The following is a 24,362-nucleotide window of genomic DNA, read 5'->3' as shown; positions in this document are numbered from 1 at the left end:
ACTACGTTGATAAACATTAACACATTATTCAAATTCAAATAGGTGGACGAAAGAAGACTAGATTAAAAGGGTATCATCTACCCTCTTCAGCCAACAACCAATTGTCTGAAATTAAAATTTGACAATCAACTTTATAATCATGAGAATAAGAAGAATATGAGGTACTATATTTATATTATATTTCCGTGAATTATAATTATACCATTTACCAACAATATTAATTTCCTGGCAAACAGCCGTCATTAGAGCATCCACATCCGTACTCTTACCAACGAGCACGGATGTGGGCTCGGACCCACTTTTACTCCCTGCTCTTAGGCAAGAGTACAACACCCACATCCGTGCTCTTCCGCAAGGACATGCTCAAGGGTCCCACCATTCTATTATTCAATTTAAATAAAAACATTTCCACAATATTAAAATGCATTAAAAATAACTGAAATAATATTACAAACTACAAAAAAAAATTAAAAACTACATAATAAAAATCTTAAAAATTAAAATTTTCATAACTAAAGTCTTAAAAATTAAAAATTACATAATTTAAATCCTAAAAATTAAAAATTACATAATTAAATTCATAAAAATAAAAAAACCCACTACTTGTGGCCGGATTTCGCTCAAATGGATGATGAATGAGTGTGTTTATAGATGATCTTGGGATTAAATTTGTTAAAAAAAATATTTTAAAAAAATCATAAAAAATGGTAATAAAATCTGTATATTTTTTAGAATCCAAAAATATATATATTTTTATTTTTTGGTATTATTTTCGATTTAAAAAAAAAAGAGACTCTCTGGCATGGACGTGCTCTTAGCTAAGAGCAGCGCCGTGCCAGCGGCGGACAGCGATGCCGTGCCGCTGGCACGGACGGACAGCAGTGTGCTCTCCGCTGTGGATGCTCTTATGCTTAAAATTGGATTGCCCATCTAAAATCAATCAAAACGGATCATCGAAAAATATGAGTATGTGTGCAATTAACTGTAACACGACAACGGGGTTTTACCAGTAAACCTTTTTATATTATTTTGATAATTAATCGGATAATGATCTTAAACATGTGTACAGGTGATGGATGTTCAATTTATCACATGCTATGTCATCGCATACAGCCATGAAATGGAGTATAAATTATAGTATATAATAATGTTAACTTAAGATGTAAAGGAAATGATCATTTTTAACTTTTAACTCAAAACCTTTCGTATATATACTTTTTTATTGTATTATCTGTAGAACTAACTTTTTATTTGCTACACATACACTATATTGTTTGAGAGTAGTTACATAACTAGTAATTTCTATTATAACTTTAAATTAAGTAGCAACTCTAAATTAATAATGTGGCACGACGGTAATTCCAATTTCCAAGTCTTTATATATCAAAATAATTTATATTATAACCTTCTAAGTAATTTTATTACATCTTTGTCTATCAGTAGTGTACTATATTACAACAAGATTCCCAGATTTCGTAACGGAAAACGACCCTCCTAGGTAATGACAAACTTCCCGACCAAAATTTGATTAATGTGGTGAAGCAAATCATATCCCACATCCGAGAATGGACAAGAGTTGCAATCATATAAATGGGTTACCCCAACTCCATTAGTATTAGGCCTTTTGGGGAGTACCCCAAGAGCAAAACCGTGAGGGCTTTGTCCAAAGCGAACAATATCATACTAATGTGGAGTTCGGGTGTGTACCACCGGGGACCCAACAGTGGTATCAGAGCCACGGGGGGACTAGATCGGCACGCCAAGTCGCTTAAGGAGGTGGGCAAGTGGAATCCTCCTTCGAGAGGGGATTCACTCTGGTAAATTGGCTGAAACCCGCTGGTATATTTTCATTTATGTTGTAGTGCCATCATAGGTTTGGGTTTTTTATTGCTGGTAGATAGCCTTTGGCAAAGGCTTAGGATACTTCTGTGCCTTTATCTGTGAACTTGCTTCTGTTGGATTTTGTTTACTCTGTGTTGTTTCTTGATCTCTCATTACTTGGTCACCAAGCTCATATACTGCCAAGTGACCCCCTGCGCCCTCCACTAGTGAGTGATTGCGAGCTGGGATAGCCTTGGAAAGTATTGCTCATGACAGTCAAGGATTTGGGATCTGAACTCCTGTGTGTTTTGGTTTCTTGAAGTGTTCCTGGTGTGTTTTGTCTATGTCTATCTGTTCTAAGGTGTGTAAGGCTCTGTGTGTTTGTCTTGCTACCTGTGCTCTTGCAAAATTTGTTTCAAAAATGGCCCAGCCTGTTGGCCTGATCCCTTTCAATGGTAAAAATGGTTTTATGATCTGGAAACAGAAAATGAAATGTGTTCTGATTCAGCAAAAAGTGTTTAAGGTTGTGGATGGCTCCTTACCTGATGATACTGCTCAAGATAAAATTGATGAGATGAATGAGTTGGCTAGAGCCACTATTGTGTTAAATCTATCTGATTCTGTGATTAGGAAAGTTGATCATATTGAATCTGCTTCTGAAATGTGGAAAAATCTTAACACTCTTTATACTGAAACTTCTATGTCTTCTAGGATGTATCTGCTTGAGAAATTGTTTAAATTTAAGCTTGATTTGACTAAAGACATAGATGATAACATTGATAGATTTCAGAAGCTTGTGCAAGATATTAAAAGATCTGGTGATAAAACTATAGATGAATACACAAGTATAGCCCTAATGAATGGCATACCTGACTCCTATAGTGATGTTAAAGTTGCCATTAAGTATGGCATGGATTCTGCCCCTCTGGATTTAATTGTAAGCTCCTTAAAATCTAAAGAATTGAAATTAAGGGAAAGGTCTCTAAATGTTAGAGGAAGATCTCAAACTAGAGGGGTTAAAGACTCTAATAATGGATCAGGTTTCAACTCAAATTCAAAGAAAAAGCATAGATCTATGTCCAATAGCATGGATCCTAAATCTTTGAGAAAATATTTTAATTATGGGGAAGTAGGACACTATAAAAAGGAATGCACTAAGCCTAAAAGGAAGAAAACCCCCAATAATGTCACCCAGCTTGAAAATCTTGTCAATGTGGCCATTGATAATGAATGTGTTTTCATGGTGCATGATCTGATGTATGTTAATGCCTCTCCTATGTGCCCTTTTACTTCAAATGATTGGCTTTGTGATTCAGGATGTACATATGATGTTAGTCCTTTTAAGGAGGTTTTATCTGAGCTAAAACCTGTTAGTAATACTTATGTGTCAATGGCTGATGATAAAAAATGTGAGATTCATGGAATTGGCACTGTGTGTTTAAAGTTTGATAATGGTTTTGTGCTCAGCCTGAAAAATGTAAGATATGTTCCTGATCTTTGCTACAATTTGATGTCTTGCACTGCCTTAGAAGCTGCTGGTATGGGGGGGAAATGGGGGAGGGGTGCATGAAAATTTGCAGAGGATCATTGTGTCTCTTTAAGGCCAAAAAGAAACGTGGCTTATATGTTTGTACTACTTAGCCTCTTACATGTGCTGGTGTCTATGCTAATGTGGTTAACAGTGGTATCAGAGCCTTGGTTCAGGGGCTGGGCCTGTGTGGCTCAAGGTTTGGTGGGTTGCGCTTGCAAGTTCTCCGATGTCTCTGTGTGAGCTCGACCAAGACTTGTGGTGACCTGGTGACCTGTAACATTGGGGCACAGACATGTGGTCTTGGTCTGGTGGTCTTGGTTTGAGGGGAGGAATGTGGTGAAGCAAACCATATCTCATATTGGAGAATGGCAAGAGTTGCAAGCATATAAATGGGCTACCCCAACTCCATTAGTATGGGGCCTTTTGGGGAGTACCCCAAGAGCAAAACCGTGAGGGCTTTGCCCAAAGCGGACAATATCATACTAATGTGGAGTTCGGGTGTACACCACCGGGGACCCAACAGTCAAGGCGGGGATCTTGCGACATTCTCATTATCACACAATGTCCACCTATCGCAAACTACTAGTGATGCATGGTAGATTAGAATTGTCTGTTTGATTTGAAATATGACCGCGTGTTCCATTTTTTTGTATATCGTAACTGGTCTTGGCAGCACAATCAAAACCAACTTATCAATTCTACGGTTCCAATGTTTTCGAAACATGAAACCAATGGTTAACCACTAATTTTGGCCCACATCGCAAAAACAAGAAAGAAAAACACTGAAAATTGGTAAAAAAAAAAAGCCGAGTAAAAACTGTTTGCTTTTGTACATACACCATCAATTAAGTTCAACACTGTAACCTCGAAATTTCTTTCCGAGTTTTACTTTTCCGGAACCGGAACGACCAAGTTTTGTTGTAACCATTCCATAAATATTAAATATTGTCTTAGTTTAGACGCAAAGCAATTACTTTTAAGGCCGGCGGCTAAGTAATTTTTACGTGATCAGAGGAGAAATAATAATTAGATCAAATTAGTGACATTGCAAATGCTTTAGGAGACATCACTTTTCGGTTGCGATTACTTTAGCATTGCCACTGTACTTTCACCAACTTTATACACTATTAACCTGAAAATAATCATAAACTATGAAAAGTTTTATTAGCAGTGTTTGCTTTAGTTAAAATAAGTATAGAGACCTAAGACTTTTACTTTATTTTGAAAGGAAACTGATAATCACTCCGTATATTTATGTAGCTTATTTTATGTTTTATTGTTTACTTGTTACGATTGATTTACTTTCCGTAATGGTTAAAATTTTATTTGCTTCCCTAGTTTTAGGAGATTTTTTGTATTACATACTTCCTCCAACCCAAAAAAATATGCAATTTGGGTTCGGTACGAGTTTTAATGCAAAATTGGTAAAATAAGAGAGAGTAAGAGAGAAAAAGTAAATAAAGTATTGTTAGTGGAGAATGAGTCTCACCTCATTAGAGAGAACATAGTTCAAAAATTAAAAAAAAATGTATATTCTTATAGAACGGATTAAAAAGAAAAGAATGCATAGTTTTGTGGGACGGAATGAGTATACTATAAATATGTGTGGAGTCTTTTAATAATATTAAGAAGAATGAAGAATTAAATTATTAATCTCATTCTCTCTCTTGTGTGAAACGCCTCCCTAGCACCTCAACCTGGGATTTTCTATCTGGTTCTCATCTTTCCTCCTACTTTCTTCAAATAATTTCTCAATAGGAATTAATCTTATATTAATTTCTATCAAATTGGTGCTTTCATTAAGTTCTCATCCTCCAATTGATTTACTTTTAATTCGCCATGTCCGTCGTGTTGTCAAGCTTCCCTCCAGTTGCTTGGTTTTCTGATGTTAATCTCGTGATTTGATTTTCTTTCTTAGTTTATATGAAATCTTTTTTGTGTCACACATATTATAAATACATTGGAATTTTTTAAATATTATTAAGAAGAATGAAGAATTAAATTATTAACTCCATTCTCTCTCTATCTTTGATGTGTAACGCCTTGACTAGAGATTTTCTATCTTATTCACATCTTTATCCTACTCTCTACAAATAATTTCTCGAATAAGAATTAATCTCATATTAATTCTTGTATCAAACTTCGTGGCAATAATTAACATTATTAGGAAAGACGTACCTACTATAATGGAGGGTAGTGGCTCGAAATCGAATATTTGGTAATTTGAATGTTGATACGATGTTGCAACTTGCAATAATACAAGTATGTAATATCATGGAAAGTGGATACTTTTACAACCGATGACATGGATACACGTATGAAAATTGGTGGAGAGGTATATAGTTATCAAGGTCAAGGTCAAGGTCAAGCATTTTAGGCAAAAGAAGAAAAATGTTGTAGTGGGCAATGACACGATAAAGAATGTGCCTATTTCCTTTTTTGGCTAATACTAATTTACTCAAAGTCCTACAAACTTTCTCGATACAGGTAAAATGGTGGTGTGGTGATCGCTGGGTTGGAGTTCACTCGTGGCATGAACGTAGCTTCTATTAACACTATGTTTTTCTGTTTGTGCGAATTTTTCAGTTCTTTAGCTCGTGAAATGAAAAAGCTTTTGATCTTTAAATTGAATATTGTGGCTTGTGTTAGTATTTCAAGATTGCAAGGAACCTCTTCGTTAGCTTTTGATGATCTTCGTAATCCCTCACCGACGCCTTACGACTTATCCAACATGTTTTGTATGCGGCGTCTCAAACGAGTTTTCCCGGAGTAAGCTTCATTTTCTCATCTAATGTTATGAATTCCATGCTATATTGAGTTTTGTTCCTAATCTTCTCTCTCTTATTCAAAAATATATTGAAGATAAATATCAATTTCAACTACCTTTGGATGAAGCTTGACATGCTTTTGTTGGTAAGTGCATTATAATTTATAAACCAATTTGATTTAAAGGAATAATTTAATTTTATATGTTAACTCTTTTTTGTGTTAATCATGGTGTTTGCTTCTATCTTCTTGGCTCCTTGTGTATTAATAAACAAGACAAAGTATCATTTCGATTAAAATTGAATAGTCCCACTTAGTCAATTTTAATCTGTGAATTATCTTAGACATTACTATTAGTTTTTCCTCTTACTTTAATTTTACATTGTACAAAAAAAAGAAATAAGGAAGGAACAAAAATAGGAAATGAAAGAGAGAGGAAGATGAAGGAAGAAAAATAAGGAAGTCTTATTTAATTAAGAAAGGCAGAGAGAGATGATTTGACATAAATTTTACTTAGTTTAGATTTTATGGAAGCTTGAACTATTTGGCACTAGCATATTTCTATTTGACAAAGCCCTTCCTCCAAAAATATAGGTTCAGGCAACAAAATACAGCTACATATCATAAAACGAGCTAAGAAATAAGAATACAACCAATATACCTCATAAAACTAGTTCTACACCATATAGAAAAAGATTGGACGAATGAAATAGATAAGTCATCAAAGCAAGATGGAAAAGAGTAGTCGTTTCACAGGTAGCATAGTAAGTTGAAGAGCTTAGCTTCCAAACTCGAGGCACCACATAATTGATCTACAACTGCTTTGAGAGAGCGCCGGCAGCAAATAAAAGGTTTCTTCTGGAGAACTGTTAAAGCAAGCAGTCACCAAAAGCAATAGACTTGATTCAGTTAAACGGAGTGAAGGATTAAAGGTGAAGTGATGGGTTTACCTGCAGAGCGTAGACAGGAGTAGATTTGGTGAGCAAGGTTTTCAGCGATCTCGGTCTGCTTGTGTTCCCATTTTTGCCGCCGCTGAGGATGAAGACCCAATTATGAAGCCATAATGATGAAAAAAGTACATATCTTCTAGTTAAACTTACTTCTCATCTGATTTTGGCACTCTTGAGCTTGTAGCTACATCCCATATCTTCACAGTGCAGTCAGCAGAACCGGAAGCTAGAAGCGAACCTTCACAGCTGAAAGGAAAGTAGTTCACAATTGAAAGACTGAAAAGCCGTCTTCTAGTTGAAAGACTGAAAAGTCGTCTTCTAGTCGACACAAGACCTTAAAGATTTGAGTAGAAAATGCAGGAGAAGTGCACTCTACCTGAAAGCCAGTGACCAAATGCAAGAGCCATGGCCGACGAATGGGGCAAGGCAGCGTCCAGATGCAAGATCCCACATCATTATTGTACCATCTTCATCGCCAGATGCCATATAGCGACCATCGGGTGACATTGCCAAACTTAAGATCATACTTCTGTGACCTATGAATATTCTAACACACTCGCCACTCTGGACATCCCATAGGCGCACTGTTTTGTCACTAGATCCGGTAGCAAGATAGTTGCAATTTGCATGCCATTGCACACACTGAAAGATGGAAACCAAAGAAGGTACTGAAGATCATATTGTAGAATAAGTATCAATAGCCACCCCAATAAGATACTTACATCTACATCAGATAAATGACCTGCCATAATCCTTAGAGGCTGTATTCTGTCCATCGACCAGATCCTTACTGTGCGATCATGTGAAGCACTAGCAAAATACTGGCCAAGTGGACTAAACTGCATGAGATTATCACAGATACATTAGTCCAGGCATGCATAACAAAATTTATATAGAAAATGAAAATATTCTTGTCTGTTTATCCAACAAAGTGCATGGGAGAGGACTTGAAATTTACTGCTAGGCTAAAGGAATAGGAGAAGAGCAGGTTGCCAAAACTCATAATAATTGGAGCTATAAGCTTTTACTCCTACCTGTACATCCCATACAGGGTAATTATGACCCTTGTAGCAGACAAGATTTGCATTCAGTTTTGAGCTCCATAGTCGAACTGCAATCACATGCCATTGATTGCTTATGGAAACCAGTAGAGGAGCAAAAAAAGAATAATTGTGAACTATAACTTACTTGTAGAATCTGATGAAGAAGACAGAATGAAATCCCCAAACGGACTAAAAGTGGCAGAATGCACTGGTCCGGCATGACCTCGGAATAATGTGTAATTTCTTCCCCCAGCAGTTGAGCTAGGCTCATTGGCAGCCAAATCATTTTCACCCTGCGAGGGAGCTGGCATTCTAGAGTCATCATCAACTTACATTGATAAACACAAAAATTATGTTTTGGCCGCAAAAAAAAGGACTCCTATATACAAACCACTTGGTAAAATAAGGCATGAAAATCACATACATTACTTCAAGATAACATCAAGAATCTTTGCCAAAAGTTTCTTTAGAATCCGAATGACAAGACTGTTCAGATCAAACTTATTTATATGCATGACAAAAACTGCATATAAAGATTGAATGGGGGATAAGATCAGCATTAAGCAACTAAAAGTCTGAAATTTGACAGGGGATAAGACCCACTAATCACTAAATTATAGCTTTTTTTATGAATGGAAGTCCTCCTACAGGAGGACCTACACTGAAACAAAATCTTGCCTATGATAAATTCATCAGATATTAAAAGTAGAACATAAAGGCACAAAAGAATTTTAATGGGTTGATAGCATTTTTACAACCCAATTTGGCTAATTTAAGAAAGTACTCCCTCTGTACCACAAGAGTGCTCAATTTTCCATTTTAGTCCGCCGCACAGGAGTCTGCTCATTCCTTTGTTAGAAACTCCCCTTATATTTTTACTCTATTTTTTAAACTTATGTACAACAAAACCAAGAATGGGCCACGTCCTTTATCCTTTAACTACATAAGTGGGACCCTTCTCCACTTACCCCTATAATAAAAAATGGGACCCCTTCTCCGCTTAAAATCAACACCACCCAACTTTTACTAAACCTCTTGCACATAAACAGTGAGCAAATTATTATTGGCTGGAGGGAGTATAACATACTCTCGACTTTAACATAGTAGTACCCAATAAATGTATTCCGCATTCACATCTAGAGCGAGTGAACTTTTCCAATACCGGATAGTTGCTTTGGCAGTTTGACACCCTTGAGAAATTTGAACAAGTTAGAAAATAGTGACTTGGATCTAGCTAGTAAGGATCCTTCCACATATTATATATAATAATATATTCCACATGAAGTTCAGACTGCAAATGCGAGTATACGGTACTGGAAAATTCAACCCAGTCTAGATTTGAAAACAGGATACATGTAGTGGATGGTACTAATACGTCAAAGTCTAAAGTGTGTTCCATTTCTTAAAAACTGAGACATACTTTGGGTGTGAAAGTGTAATTGACCCTTAGTTAAAGGTGGAGAGAACAAAAAAAATCAACTTACAGGTTACATTCTGTTGCCCAAGCTTTGCCATGTCCCAAACCTGTCCATTGAACTTTGATTAGCACATCAATGAGCAAAGACAATTAATTATGAAAATAGAGTACATAGAACAATAAGAAACCTTCAATGATGAGTCTGAAAATCCACCGGCCACCATTGACCCATCATGAGATATTGAAGCACAATTCAAGCTGCAGAACAGTTCCATTTATCACCGTGATTCTGATATGCATAGACTGCCAGACAATTAATAGTTATTTCTTTATGAAAAGCATACCTGTCGTGAGTGTTGATAAAAGTGTATAAGCTAATGGAAGGCAATGCCATGCTACTCAACTGCACACGGTTCCTCAAATCTTCAAGAATAGAATGTTCCACCTCTAGTGGTCTAAATGTACAGAAAACAAGTATTAGTGATTAGTCCAAATTATTTACCCAAATTAGCTAGCAGATTCACTTAAAATAAGTTAATATCATTCCATCACATGAATCATTTACAGAAAGAGATAGGAATATGTACAACTTCACGATCATTTCAATAGTGGAAGCAATTAGTTGATTATAAAACAGTTCAAAATAACTCCAGGCAGACAATAAACCAACAAAACCAGTCAATCATCTAGCCCCTTCCCTCTTCTTTCCAAAGGGGAGAGAAAATAAAAAGCAAATATATATACCACTGTAGCAATAAACATCTAATCTTAACCCCTGAATCACAACACTTAAAACATGCTAGTGCTTCTACCACAACATCCTCCTTATCCTTTAACTCAACATTGGAAGCTGATCATCTAACACCCCCCACCCTTCAACTCAACATGGTAAATTGATTAATCGCCGAAGTCGCTAATCAGTTCTGTTTAAGTAGGGTATACTAAAACAAACTCTATAAGCAACATGATCATATATACCACAGTCTCCAACAAGAAACTTCAGGTATTATGATATCTATAGAACCTTGTAAGTTGAACTTGCAACATGTTTTTAGTATTATCTCACATGCCTGTCACTGGAGCATTGCATAATCTCATAATCTAATTGAGTTGAGACAGAATAGATCACCAGTACTCGCATCAAAAGTAACATTATATACATCCATAAAACATAATCTCATGGATCGCAAAGAACCAAGGAATTCCAGATTTATACTATTATAAACACTGTTTTAGCAACTTGGCATTAAATAGACAAATTGAGAGGTCAGGAGTAGCAACTGTCCAAATTAATATGCTCCCTAGAATGATTAAGCTACTATCGACCATGAAACAGAAAATGCATTTAAGAATTAATCATTAAACACAACTTGACAAGGTCATTTCAGATATACATTACTGGCTGTGCTAGCTCAGGTTTTACACATGGTGCAGTAACACTATCTGAACGATGAGCTTTTGCTGTAGCACCAGCAACCTTATCCTTTTTCAACTTTTTTGTTGTAGTGCCTTGCTTGACATCAGATCTTTTCTGGAAATGAATTGTAGAAAATATTGGTCAGCTAGACGAAAAAGGAAAAGAGAAGGTTACTTCCGCCAGTAGTACAGTTTGAGAGAGAACTGTGAAAATCTCTATACAAGTAAACAACCTTATTTTCTTCCAGTTCACCTTCTCTCGCTTCACCATCTGCCATTTCGGAATCCATACTAGGAGCACCAATCTTTTCCAACCTTTCTTCCAGAGAATCTTCAAGCAACTATCACATTTATATAGCATAAGAATGCCAAGATAAGAAAATACTCTTCTAGCTAACATATGCTCTAGTATAAGCAATAAAGGAGAAATAACTGAAAGTCCAGCATATAGAGAAAGGTAAAGTTTTCATTCTTACACTACCAACACAACGGAGCAACAGCTTGAACTATTGATAAGTAAGATCCTGCATGAACACACCCGACTTCATATAGGAAGAGCTACAACTACAAACAGGCGCTTGAGAACAAGCCACTAGTTTGATTGCATCTTAAAATTTTATAACTACATGCATTAAAATAATTAAAAAGCATTAAGTGAAGTGAGTAATAAAATTAGTATCAAGTGGGAATCAACACTCAACAGACTAGTCCTTGTTCCATGATCATCAATACATGCTAAAACCAAAAACAATTAGAGGTTTGTCTATTCATAAAGAAGTATAATTAGCTATCATGGCATCACACCGCTTGCATAATGATGCCACCGCTTGCATAATAAGTCCACATGAAAGCTGTATCGAGCCAAATCTCTCTCTTAGTATTCTAAACAACGCAAACATGAAGATCTATAGCATTCACTTAGTGAATAATGTGATTTCATACTCAAATCAAGGGAACAAAGTGCAAAATTGCTAAAAACAAAGTCCTATGATTACGGCTGACTCACCCCCCAGTGAATTTCTTTCTGGTTTAACAAATTAGCAGTATCCTGGTCACCTCCGAAAAATGTGACATATTCAGCATCATCAGCAATGGAGTTTGGTTGTCCAGGAGAAACTGCAGACAGACCAAACTGTAGCTTGTGATTCCCCGTGAAAAAGATATGCACAAAAGGGAAGTCAAAGCAGATTAAAAGCAACAAGAAAATAATAAATAACCAGGAAGAAGAGGGAACTGTACCTTGTAAGTTGATGTGTTCGTTGACAATTCCAAGCATTGTAATTGATTGAGATTTATGCAAGTATTGTAGAAGTAGGTCATAAGAGTACTGAAATGAAAATTGGAAAAGGTAAGCATGTTTTTATGTGCCCAGTACAGTTTTTATGTGAATATGCATAACTCATGACTAGAGCATCCATTAGTTTCTAGTATGTAGAACTAAAAGGAATTCGCAAGAGAAACAGATAGTGAGAGATTACTTGGCATATCTTGATGCCCACTTTTTTCTGTCTTAGAGAATGTGCAAATTCCATTTCCTACATATAAGATGAGATTTTTAAGATTGTTGTGCCTGAATGCATCAACTTAGAGTCATCATTCTAGGAAAGTGATGGACCTTCAGATGTGAGGGAGAAAGAACACCTTCTAGCTTTTGAAGGTCGCGTATATGCATAACTTCATGATCTCCTCGAAAGCTATTAAAAAAAGATTGAGCTGGAAAGCAAGCGAAGATTTCAAGAGGTTGCACTGATAATGTTTTAGAAACTTATGCATCTCACCTTCTTGAATATGACCTTTCGCCACAAGATCCATAAATGCATGGATAAATACTGGATACAAAACTCTAACCAACTCATGCTGCATGGCAATAGGAAGCATTGTTACAGAGTAAAGTTAATCCAACTACGGGGTTCAGAATAACCATGCCGCAACCCTTTGGTTATTAACGGCATGAATTGAAAATTGTTGTCAAACAACAGCTTTATTACAACAGAAGTCATGAATAGGAAATTTAAGCCATAACAGCAAAACAGGGGAATGGCAACCTGCAGGAAAAAAAATACAAGCCGTCTGCAATAAAATTAACAAGGCAACCACATACCAATATAAGGGAGAATCTTCAAAAGGGCAGATGATACAATTTCAACATGAGAAAATCTTCACACTGAGATATCTACTTCCTGTCATTTAAATAGCCTCAGGATCATTCCCAACTCTTAATCCTATTCTAAACAACACTTTAAAAGCACATTTTTACTCCTTTGAAGCTATGATGCCTTCCTTCCCATCTTCACTCTCTCTTCAATTTCATGCAAGTCAATGCTTTTTATTCGGTATTAGTATTAGAAAAGGAATACCAACCACGAATCTCAAAAACATACTGAATCATTATCGCACAAAATAAACCCATAGATGGGAAGGTTATTTGTTAGACATAGGAAGATAACTTAAAACCTTTAAGTACCAAGAGAAGCAATGTTAGTTGGACAGAGCGCAAATAAAGGTACATTAGCAGCTCAATAGTGACACTTGCAATGTGTACAAGGCAGCAGAAGGAATTCTTTTTCACAAGGCTGACAGACGATTACTAGTGCAGAACGCAATAAGAAGCATGAGAACAGAAGCACTAATCACCTGGTACTGATCCAGAGAACTATAAGCCCATGACCGTAGCTTGCTATAACCTTCTTGGTACTGAGCAGGTCCATCCATTCTGAAAATCACGATATACACAAACTTGTCAAATACCAAACACCCTTAAACGAGGCTGGCCACTCTTCTACAATTTTACTTTCATAAATTCCAAAAAAAAAAATATCACCACTCACAAGTTGTTAGTATTAATACTATGAAAGGAGATGAATCTAATTAAAATAATCGTCAGTTAAACTCTCGTAGTAGTATTCGAGCTGAAGACCAGCTCAGAGAAATACATTTGAATTTCTATCCTCTACCAAACAAAGAGTAAGGGAAATTGAAGAATGCGGGCAAATATGAGCGGATTTTAGTTCGTACTCAGAGAAAGAGAGGAATTGTTTAGCAATATCAGGAACAATCTGTGCAGTGGAGGATGCATTGCTGCTGCTTTGCTGCTTCTCTTGCTGAAGAACGAGGCCGGCTTGCTTGAAACCCCTCTTGTCCAGGTAGGCGAGAACCACTTTATCGATCTCTTCTTGGTCCATTCTCTCTCACTGTTTCGTGTTATTTGTAAATCTGTTACTGGTAGTGGTAGACAACCCTAAAACCCCATACTTCTCAATCAGAATGAATTATCTGTTAGCAAACGAGGCCATCAGAATTTCGTCTCCGATTGGTTCACGAGTTTACATATTAATATTCGTCTTTTTCAATAAAAAAATCATTATTTTATAAATATCATGAAATTTCAAATTAATGTTTTTTATTGCGATATGTACAATAATACTATTATGTGGAATATAATAACTAAAAACAGGAGTACTATTATGTGGAGTATGTGTATTCCATGAATTCATTAACCAATGGATAGTCGTGATCAAATATTTTAAATTGTAAAAGAGTATATGATTATAATGGAAATCCAACTACAATAATTGGAGGTATCACGGGTTTGATTCAATGGAAAATGAAGTTATATAATTCTAATTGTGATACTTACAAAATCTCAACATTGATAATATTTTAGATACACGGCTACACGAGAAATTATTCGTACCGCAATTTATTATTTAAAGGAAAATAATTTTACCAATGTAATTGCATTTTGTCGTTCTCAACATTCATACTATTTTATAGTAGCAATAGTTAACTATCTAGAAATATAAAATAGACTACAGGCTTATTTTGGTCAACATATTGCGATTTTATGATTTTGGTTCAAAACATTATCTTTTGAATTATTTGATCTCTCACAAATAAAAACGGGTCACATTAATTTGACGAAACTGTTAAAATTTAACAGTCAACGAATCTTAATTCAATTTTGATCAGATTAACTTAATAATTAAGTTAATAATCTCGTTAATAATTATGTTCACGACTGCAGAGGCGTTGGCGAAGATCGCCGCCGTGGAGAAGGTCATCTGATTCATCGTCTCCCTTGCTGCCTTCACCTGATCAGATCAATCCATACTCATCAACACACACAATCACAAATCTAATTGCTAAGAAACTGAATTCTGGGTCATTATTAAAAATCAATTGATTCAGCAAATTAACCCAAATTTTAGGTCATTGAAATCAATCAATTTAATCAGCTTAAAATCAGAGACCTTATCAAATCTCTTGGCCTCAAAAGTCTTCAAGCACGATGCCTTATACTCAGAGAGCGAGTCCTTCTCGCGGCCAAGTCATCACTGCTAAGGAAATCCACCAACAAATTGAGCAAACGCCGACACGCAGCACTCCCTCCACCGCAACAACACTCCCCACCAGCGCCAGAAGCGCCGGCTTCGCCTTGAAACAGTCACTCATCGCCAGCTTCTCGATCCTCGGTAGCAGCCTCCTCAAGCTCACGGGGTCAGGACTCCTCGATCCTTCAAACGCCGCCGCCAGGAATAGCGTCGCGCCCGTCTGCGCGCTGGAATCCTGCTCCATGAACATAATTATTAACTTAATCCGGTCAAAATTGAATTAAGATTCGTTGACCATTAAATTTTAACAGTTCCGTCAAATTCAGACCAAATGTGACCGTTTTTATTTGTGAGGGACCGAATAATTCAAAAGATAATATTTTGGACCAAAATCATAAAATCGCAATATGTTAAGGATCAAAATGGGCCTTTAGTCTATAAAATACCATTTTGTTTTCTAGCAAATTAAAGATATTTCATTTTGTAATTCATTTCCACTAACACACTTTTTCTTTCTATATTGTAGATTGATCAAGTCATGGTGAGCAGCGGCTTGATCAAGTCACTCAAGCAACTTGATCAAGTCAACCCAAGCAAAACTGATCAAGTCACTCCCGCATCTTGATCAAGTCATTCCATGCAGATTTCGTACTTGAAGAAATTTGTGATGAAGAAGAAGATTTAACGGCTAGTTAAATCTGGGCCGTTGTTTTGTAGTCCGTTAGATTAGGTTGAATGTAAGCCGTTACATCAAAGTAAGTTGATCAAGTTAGTTGGGCAGTTTTTTGTCTTCTTCGTTCTTTTAAATAGTGGTAGTCAAGTAGCAGTTTGTAATTCAATTCAGCTCAATTCAAGATTTATTTCTCTCAAAACTCATCTTCAAGTTTCAACATTCGAATTCCAAAGAAGTTAACAATTGGCGTCGTCTGTGGGAAGCGCAAGCAATCGGATCGAATTGCGGCTTGATCTTTGGAATCGAATCCGCGGTAAAGATGGCGGCGAGGTTGGAAGCAGAGAAGTTCACCGGCAAAAACGACTTCGGTCTATGGCGGATGAAGATGCGCGCGATGCTCATTCAACAAGGGCTATCGGCGGCGCTTGGTGAAGAGAAAGAGGAAGATGAGACCGATCTTGATGAGAAGGCGGTTATCAAGCGAGCTGATATTCTGGCCAGAGCTCACAGCGTGGTGGTTCTGTGCTTGAGCGATAAAGTGCTCAGAGAGGTCGCGAAGGAGAAGACGGGGGGCCGGAATTGGAGAACTTATATCTTACAAAGTCTCTAGCCAATCGATTATATATGAAGCAGATGCTCTATTCTTATAAGTTCTTGGAAGAGAAGGCAGTAATGAAGAAGCTTGAAGACTTCAACAAAGCGATTGATGATCTTGAAAACATCGATGTAACAATTGGCGATGAAGATAAGGCAATACTTCTACTCAATGCTCTCCCTAAATCCTATGATCAACTAAGAGATGCCATCATGTATCGAAGGGAGGGGTCAATCACACTCTTGGAAGTTCAATCTGCTTTCAGAGCTAAAGAGCTGCAATCCTCTGGAGTGAAGCATGTGGATTCTGCATCTCAGAGCCTGAACATCAGAGGATCAAAGGGCAAGAAACCGTTCAAGAAGAAGTTTGAACCAACTAAGCAGTCTTGGAATGATAAAAAAGAGAGTAAGGTGTGCTATTGGTGTAATAAGCCTGGCCACCTCATGAAAGAATGTTTTGGCTGGAAGAAGAAGCAAGCTACACAAGGCAATCAAGGTGCAAGCACCTCTGACTGTGTTGAGTCAAATGATGCAGTGGAGGTCATGAATGTAATGGAGACAATTGATGGTGCTTCTTGGATAATGGACAGTGGTTGCAGCTTCTATATCTGCCCCAACCATGATTGGTTCGAAAGCCTACTGGATTCAACTGGCACTGTCACCCTTGGTAACAATCAAGTGTGCAGTGTGAAGGGCATAGGGTCAATAAGACTCAAGATGCAAGATCAGTCAATCAAGATTCTCAGTGATGTTAGGTTCACACCAGAGGTCAAAAGGAACATGGTATCTTTGGGATCATTGGAGCAAAAGGGCTACTCATTCTTGTCCAGGGAAGGAAAAATGCAAGTCAAGAAAGGGAATGATGTGATTATGACAGTTGAGATGAGAGGAAGCTTATACTATCTCTATGCTTCAATAATCAAGGTTCAGAGAGGTGGTGATCAGCTGAATCTTGTGAAGCTCCCCAACTTGAAAGTGTGGGATGAAAGGCTTGGCCATCCTGCAATAGGACGCATCAAAGAGCTTGTCAAGAAGCAGGTGATCTCAGCTGATGAGTCAGAGGAAGTCCATCCTTGTCAAGACTGCATCAGAGGCAAGGCCAAGAAATTGCCCTATCCCACTAGTAAACATACTTCTTCATCTCCATTGGACTATGTGCATAGTGACCTATGGAGACATGCTTCTGTGAATACCATTGGGAGAGGAAGATATTACATGATCTTGATTGATGATTTCTCAAGAAAAACGTGTATTTACATTTTGAAAGAGAAGTCAGAAGCACTTGCAAAATTCAAGAAATGGTGTGATGAAGTATAGCTTGAAAAGGGGTGTAAAGTAAGATGTCTCAGAACGGATAATGGACTGGAATATGTGTCCAAGGCCTTTGATGAATTCTGCAAGCAATGGGGCATCAAAAGGCATTGGACAGTTCCTATGAATCCTCAACAAAATGGAGTGGCTGAGAGAGTTAACATAACTATTGTTGAGAGAGTAAGGTGTATGTTGTTTTCTTCTGGATTGGGGAAGAAATTCTGGGGTGAAGCAGCTTCTACTGCAGTGTATCTCATGAACAAATGCCCATCTAGCAGCATCAATGGTGATACTCCAGATTATAGGTGGTATGGCAGGAATGCAAGTTATGACAACCTGAAGATTTTTGGCTGTAAAGTGTTTGCTCATGTGAAGCAAGGAAAATTGGATTTCAGGGCATTAATGTGTGTAATGCTGGGATATCAAAAGGGAGTCAAGGGGTACAGGATGTGGTGCAAAGAGCCAGGCAATCACAAAGTGATCATTAGCAGAGATGTGATATTTCTGGAGAGGGACATGCCTTTCCTGAATAAGGGAGATGCTAATGCTGATGGAGTAAAGATAATGGCTAGTGATGGTGCTTAGTTTGAGATGGAGCCTGCAGAGAAGCAAGGTCAGATTCAAGATGATGGTGATTCTGATGCAGAGGCTGGGGAATCAGCTTCTGGAGCAACTGGAGCTTCTGGTGTTGATCCTGATATTACTCATGATGAGAGTGAGGATCTCAGTGGCTATCAGTTGGCCAGAGATAGAACAAGAAGAGTTGGCAAGCTACCAAGCCGATTTTCTTAATATGAAACAGTGTTCTATGCTCTTATTGGAGCTTGAGGAGCCTCTCACATATAAGGAGGCCATGAAAAGCAAGGATAAAGAGAAGTGGCTGCAGACAATGAAAGAGGAGATGGACTCTCTCACAAGGAACAAGACTTGGGTCCTTGTGGATAAAATTGCAGACAGAAAGCTAGTCACTTGCAAATGGATTTTCAAAAGGAAAATTGAAGCTGATGGTTCAATCAGGTTTAAGCAAGACTAGTGGCAAGGGGGTTTACCCAAGAATATGGCACTAATTACAACGAGGTGTTTTCCCATGTTGTAAAGCATAGCTCCATCAGAATGCTACTGTCAGTTGTTGCAAAGAATGATTGGGAGCTTGAGCAAATGGATGTGAAGACAACTTTTCTCAATGGGGATTTAGAAGAGACCATATATATGGTGCAACCTGAGGGCTTAGCTGCTCCAGAAGGAAAAGTGTGTAAATTGATCAAGAGCATCTATGGTCTTAAGCAAACAAGCAGACAGTGGCACAAGAAGTTCAACTCTCACATGCTGGCCTGTGGATTTATAAGATCCAAATTTGATTCTTGTGTTTATTTCAAGAAGAAATGTGGAGTGCCAGTGGCCTATCTACTATTGTATGTAAATGATATGCTTATTGCTGGGTCAAGCATGAAGGAAGTAGAGCAAGTGAAGGAGGATCTGAGGTCCGGATTTGATATGAAAGATCTTGGACCTACCAGAAAGATTATGGGAATGAATATAGTGAGAAGCAGAAAGCAGAGAACTATATGGCTTGGTCAATCTGATTATATACCGAAGATGTTGAAGAGATTCAAGATTGATAACATGAAAGAGCAAGCAACTCCTCTAACTCAACATTTCAGACTGTCAGCAGATCAGAGACCTCAAAGTGAAGAAGAAAGAAGGGAAATGAAACTAATTCCCTATGCTAATATAATTGGCAGTGTGATGTATGCAAAGGTTTGCACAAGGCCAGACATTGCATATGCTGTTAGCACTACAAGCATATTCATGGCTGATCATAGAAGAGAACATTGGTTGACTCTGAAATGGCTGCTGAAATACATGAAAGGTGCTGTAAAGTTCGGAATTCTGTATGGAGAAAATCAGACTTCGAATGGTGATGCCTTACTTGGCTTCTGTGACTCAGATTATGCTGGAGATGTAGACAATCGAAGTTCACAGTCAGGCTATGTGTTTACAATGTATGGCTTTACAATAAGTTGGAAATCAAGTCAGCAAAATGTGGTAGCATTGTCCACAACTGAGGCTGAATATTTGGCGCTTGCAGTAGCTATCAAGGAGAGTTTCTGGTTGAAAGGTCTTGCAGCAGAACTAGGGGTGATCCAGAAATGGTTGATCATGCTGCAAACTTGTGTAGCTGATTGAGTGAAGGTGGAGATTTGTAGATTGATTAAGTCATGGTGAGCAGCAGCTTGATCAAGTCACTCAAGCAGCTTGATCAAGTCACTCAAGCAACTTGATCAAGTCAACCCAAGCAAAACTGATCAAGTCACTCCCGCGGCTTGATCAAGTCATTCCATGCAGATTCCGTACTTGAAGAAATTTGTGATGAAGAAGAAGATTTAACGACTAGTTAAATATGGGCCGTTGTTTTGTAGTTCGTTAGATTAGGTTGAATGTAAGCCGTTAGATCAAAGTAAGTTGATCAAGTTAGTTGGGCAGTTTTTTGTCTTCTTCGTTCTTTTAAATAGTGATAGTCAGGTAGCAGTTTGTAATTCAATTCCATTCAGCTCAATTTAAGATTTCTTTCTCTTAAAATTCATCTTCAAGTTTCAACATTCGAATTCCAAGGAAGTTAACATATATCTCTATTATCTTACTAATTTTGTATATTAAAACCAGTGTTATTTTAAAAGTTTTTACTTAAAATAGATTAAGTATCGAAATACCAGAGCAAGCAATTTTTGATGTATTGCGAACAATCACAAAATCGGCGAGAGAGCATTGAGTCTTATTGTCGTGTGCGGAGTGTTTTCATCTAAATAATCGTTGTATATTAATTACTATATCACGCAATAATATTTGTGCATTTTTATTACACATACATAGTTAGCATTATTATTATTATTATTGTTATTATTATTACTATATCGATAATTGTGAAATCGTGTCGCATTCTTATCAAACAAACGTTTAGTGAATCGAAACTGTGTCTTATTATCGCATGATTTTAGTTAGTATCATGCACCAACTAGGTCAACCGTTGGATATGTGATCTAAAGATTACCAAAGATTGGAGACATTCACACAATCAACAAATCCGGTCAATGAATGTGGCGATTAATTAGGAAGGTGACAGAATCAATATTAATCGAGAAAGTGACGTTAAAATAGTCAATCAACAGAACAAAAGATTTAAAGAATGTGACATAATTGCAAGCAAAAATGATCAATATGCCTTAAAAGATAACAGTATTCACCACATAAATAAATTACCCTTATTATAAATTGAAAGAGAGCGATTTGGTTAGCATGTGCATTCGATCCTGTAATAAAGACTGTTGCCCTTTTTAGGACACTCAAATCACAAGTGCATCACAGAATAAAGACACGCTTGAAACTTTCAAAACAACACCCAAACACATTTGATCTGTCTGGTTAAGCACACAAGAGATCCAACTCCCTCGAATGGCGGCGCAAGGACACCAATCGCCCGCTGACAGCAACAAAACACCGCGACATCCTAGGTGGAGCCGACAGGAGACGCTGGTGCTCATAGAAGGTAAGAGGCTGGCAGAGGAGAGAGGGTAGAATGGCAGAAGATCTGGTTCGGTTTTCGGATCAGACCAGGTTGAGGCCAAATGGGACTACGTCGCGTGTCACTGCAGACGAAATGGAGTGAGCAGAGGGCCGATCCAATGCCAGAAAAGATGGAGCAATCTCCTCAGTGATTTCAAGAAGATACGGACATGGGATTCCCGTGTGCCACAAGAAGAAGACGAGTCTTTCTGGGATATGAGGAGTGATTTTAGGAGGGAGAGGAAGCTTCCTGGTTTCTTCGTCCGAGAAGTGTATGAGGTGCTGGACGGGAAGGATTTCGTAGGAGCTGCATATCAGCTTGCGTTGGTCGCAGTGAGTCCCCATGAGAACAATGTCAATGGTGATGGCTTAGACGACGAGGATGGTATGGTGGACAGTGAGGAGGTCGAGGAGGAGGTGCTCGTCACAAGCCCGGGAAAGGAAAACGTTCAAGCAAATGACAAAACATACACAATCCCATCCCCAGTGCCTATATCAGGTAAACTAAAACATTCCATAAATCAATGCTGCATTAATCAAGAAATTTACTCAAAATTTTCACAGAACTCACATTTTCCTATTGTTAACAACAGAGACGAGATATAAGCCATCATATACAAATCAAGGTACAGGAAACAAGAACAAGGATTTCAGGAGAGAGGAGGAGTTTCAAGAAGGCGCGAAGAAGAGAAAGCGGTCATCGAGTGACTGTGTAAAAACTGATGTCGATGGCATACTGATCAAAGCTCTAGAGAGAAACAATGAACTGCTGAGTGCACACTCGAAGATCAGAAGTCAAGTTTCCAGTTAGCCAGAGAACAGAATAAGGAGCAGCATGAACGAACAGCCGAAGCACTTACCAAGATCAATACTGCTCTAGAGAAAATTGCAAATAAACTGTAAACTACTTACCAATTTAGATGGATCTGATAATGCAGTATGAGAGCAGAAGTCGAAGAAGAAAACATTTAGCATTAGCACAAATAGAGTAAAACTGTAAATACACATTTGAAATGATGCACAAGGCAAGAACTTAGTGCAGACAATATGCATCACTCAAGTTAGTTATAAACGGCAACCCTTTACACATAAAGCACAACTCGAAGTTAGCAAGCAAAATTTTCCCACCACATTACAAGATTGAGATGCACAATCTATCTCTACACACGATTTGGATGCCAGAGATAATAGAATAGGTCGAGGGCGTCTCTAACCTGAACTTTCTGCGCTATGCAGGGATGGCCTCAACAATTCTGGAAAAGTAGAACTGCGTAGTGGTTAGCCCCCTCTTTCGTATCCTCCACCCAGCTTTTTGCAGCGCACTCTCGACATCAGCCTCAGCGTGAAGATATGCTCTCGTAGCCTTTGAAGGTCCGGGAAACAACTCCCCCACCCTCTTCAACAGATCATAGTAGAATGTTTTTGGGGCAAAACTTAGAATCAACCGCTTCTCAGCCAAAGAGGCAAGATGTGCAATCATAGCATCCGCCTTGTTTTGTGGGTAGTGTATCAAGACATCTAAACAGACAACAGTGTCATACTTCCCATTCAAGCTCTCCAAGTCGCTCACTTCAAATCTTGGCAAGACCAGTCCGGTGGGCAGCTCTTCTTTGCCTCCCAAAAGCTCGTTTCGGGCCTGCATCAAAGTCCATGAATAAGCAATTCAAGTGCAGATTATCAAGGTGAGATGCAGCCAAACATATCTACTTCTCACTATGCCGTCAAGAAAATATTGCAAAGGCCTAGTAACAACATGATTTCTTGATTGCTGAGTTAGGATAGCAGATAATTTAACTAAAACGGGACCATATGCATCATCTGGTCTTAATACAATCATGAAAACACACTCTATTCAGTATTCACTGTAAAATAGCACTAATTGGCCATGGCTCCAAATCCTTGAAAATCATCACGTGTAGGCCGGTAATGGCCATCAACTACTACTCGTGGACCAAACAACCCCTGATCGACTTAAGCCAGTTCTGATACCATATGACCATATTAGAATTGAGCCCATCATATCATAGACCTTATAAAGAGAGAGTTATCCAACATATAACCAAAATGTAATATCAAGAATGCCATACACTCCAAAACATCAACCAAAATGCAAAATTCCCCTCCCACGAATCAGTTCGTTCATATAAACCAAAAGCGAACACGAAACAGATACTATAACTAAAACATTGTAAAATTTGTTATGACTAAAATCAAGAATGCAGCTGCCACTAACCTGTTTCTCAGCCTCAGCAACCATAGCGGCCGAGATATCACTAGCGGCCACGACCGCCCCTTCTTTGGCGAGCGGAATGGACAAGCAGCCCGTCCCGCAGCCGGCGTCGCAAACCGTAACGCCAGCCAACGGCCCTTCATCCAGCAACATCTTCATCACATTCTCCACAGTCATGGAGTGGCCGAGCCTGATATCCCTCTGCACCTTGTTCACGTCTTCGCCGTCTCCGTAAATCCTCCGCCACCGCTGGAACCCGTCGTTGTTGAAATACTCCCTCACCACCTCCTTGTCGCCGCCGCCCACCTCCTCCGCCTGCATCTGCCGCCGCTTCTCGGGGTCGGACAGGGAGAGCACAGCTGCCAGAGCCGCGACGGACCCGCCCCCGATTACGGCAATGGTGGTGCCGTCGATGGCGTCGGCCACCGCGGCGACGTCGGCGGCGGGCGGAAGGGCGGCGCTCACTGAGAGCTGGCGGCTGCGGGGGAGGTGGGAGCGAGGCTCTCGGAGGGGGAAGTGGACTGGGGAGTAGAGGATGGAAGAAAACGCCATTTTTGAGGGATTTTAGACTCTGATAGCAAAATTTTGAGCAGTAGTTGTGGTCGTTTGAGGCAGTGGTCGAGTGGCAGTTGGGATAATGTAATCCCGGGAAAGGATAGAATGTGCCGACGTGGCTTCAAAATCGACATAAAACGAATTAATCTAAACATTCTAATAT

The 24,362-nt window shown here is 38.5% G+C and overlaps 2 protein-coding genes, 1 long non-coding RNA gene and 1 pseudogene across 11 annotated transcripts; 2 read left to right on the top strand and 2 right to left on the bottom strand.

Moving 5' to 3' along the window:
- Nucleotides 1-5,784: 5,784 nt before the first annotated feature.
- Nucleotides 5,785-6,362, top strand: LOC121748255. The gene is made up of 2 exons (XR_006039420.1): nt 5,785-6,121; nt 6,215-6,362. It is a non-coding gene; the product is annotated as an uncharacterized LOC121748255 (long non-coding RNA).
- Nucleotides 6,363-6,661: 299 nt separating this feature from the next.
- LOC121748254 (transcription initiation factor TFIID subunit 5-like) lies at nt 6,662-14,265 on the bottom strand. Of its 5 annotated transcripts, none has more exons than XM_042142496.1 (20): nt 13,960-14,021; nt 13,579-13,657; nt 13,046-13,124; nt 12,723-12,801; nt 12,560-12,657; nt 12,423-12,479; nt 12,184-12,271; nt 11,951-12,060; nt 11,178-11,285; nt 10,923-11,059; nt 9,873-9,983; nt 9,717-9,786; nt 9,596-9,635; nt 8,257-8,415; nt 8,103-8,179; nt 7,791-7,907; nt 7,445-7,710; nt 7,219-7,314; nt 7,069-7,150; nt 6,662-6,984 (listed from the first exon to the last, which is right to left on the bottom strand). In XM_042142496.1, the coding sequence occupies exons 4-20, from the start codon at nt 12,754-12,756 to the stop codon at nt 6,931-6,933; spliced, it is 1,704 nt and encodes a 567-aa protein (XP_041998430.1). In that variant the 5' UTR covers nt 12,757-12,801; nt 13,046-13,124; nt 13,579-13,657; nt 13,960-14,021; the 3' UTR covers nt 6,662-6,930. The 5 variants fall into 5 exon arrangements, with proteins under 5 accessions (XP_041998430.1, XP_041998431.1, XP_041998428.1 ...); XM_042142497.1 differs by having other exon boundaries at nt 12,560-12,638; XM_042142494.1 differs by lacking the exon at nt 13,046-13,124 and having other exon boundaries at nt 7,069-7,147; nt 13,960-14,265.
- A 545-nt stretch (nt 14,266-14,810) lies between these two features.
- Nucleotides 14,811-24,311, bottom strand: LOC121746714 (magnesium protoporphyrin IX methyltransferase, chloroplastic-like). 5 transcript variants are annotated; one of them, XR_006039065.1, is made up of 4 exons: nt 23,648-24,311; nt 22,629-23,050; nt 15,195-15,510; nt 14,811-15,035 (listed from the first exon to the last, which is right to left on the bottom strand). XR_006039065.1 is itself a non-coding variant. In XM_042140632.1 (3 exons), the coding sequence occupies exons 1-2, from the start codon at nt 24,194-24,196 to the stop codon at nt 22,643-22,645; spliced, it is 957 nt and encodes a 318-aa protein (XP_041996566.1). In that variant the 5' UTR covers nt 24,197-24,311; the 3' UTR covers nt 21,091-21,918; nt 22,629-22,642. The 5 variants fall into 5 exon arrangements, 4 of the variants coding, with proteins under 4 accessions (XP_041996566.1, XP_041996567.1, XP_041996568.1 ...); XM_042140632.1 differs by lacking the exons at nt 14,811-15,035; nt 15,195-15,510 and adding an exon at nt 21,091-21,918; XM_042140633.1 differs by lacking the exons at nt 14,811-15,035; nt 15,195-15,510 and adding an exon at nt 21,091-21,904.
- LOC121746716 lies at nt 21,304-22,317 on the top strand (annotated as a pseudogene).
- Nucleotides 24,312-24,362: the final 51 nt, after the last annotated feature.

The sequence above is a fragment of the Salvia splendens genome, chromosome 9 (genome assembly GCF_004379255.2).
Source record: "Salvia splendens isolate huo1 chromosome 9, SspV2, whole genome shotgun sequence".
Classification (NCBI taxonomy): domain Eukaryota; kingdom Viridiplantae; phylum Streptophyta; class Magnoliopsida; order Lamiales; family Lamiaceae; genus Salvia; species Salvia splendens.
The sequence above is the reverse complement of the archived record's forward strand: the minus strand, read 5'-3'. Positions and strand labels throughout refer to the sequence as shown.

Coding starts and splice junctions, on each gene's coding strand:
- LOC121748254 (XM_042142493.1), bottom strand. CDS start 14,126: ATGGACCAAGAAGAGATCGATAAAGTGGTTCTCGCCTACCTGGACAAG. Junction 9,984..10,922: donor GAGCTAGCACAGCCAGTAAT/GTATATCTGAAA, acceptor CTGTACATTTAG/ACCACTAGAGGTGGAACATT. Junction 7,315..7,444: donor ATTTGGTCACTGGCTTTCAG/GTAGAGTGCACT, acceptor CTTTCCTTTCAG/CTGTGAAGGTTCGCTTCTAG.
- LOC121746714 (XM_042140632.1), bottom strand. CDS start 24,196: ATGGCGTTTTCTTCCATCCTCTACTCCCCAGTCCACTTCCCCCTCCGA. Junction 23,051..23,647: donor TTGCTGAGGCTGAGAAACAG/GTTAGTGGCAGC, acceptor ACTTTGATGCAG/GCCCGAAACGAGCTTTTGGG.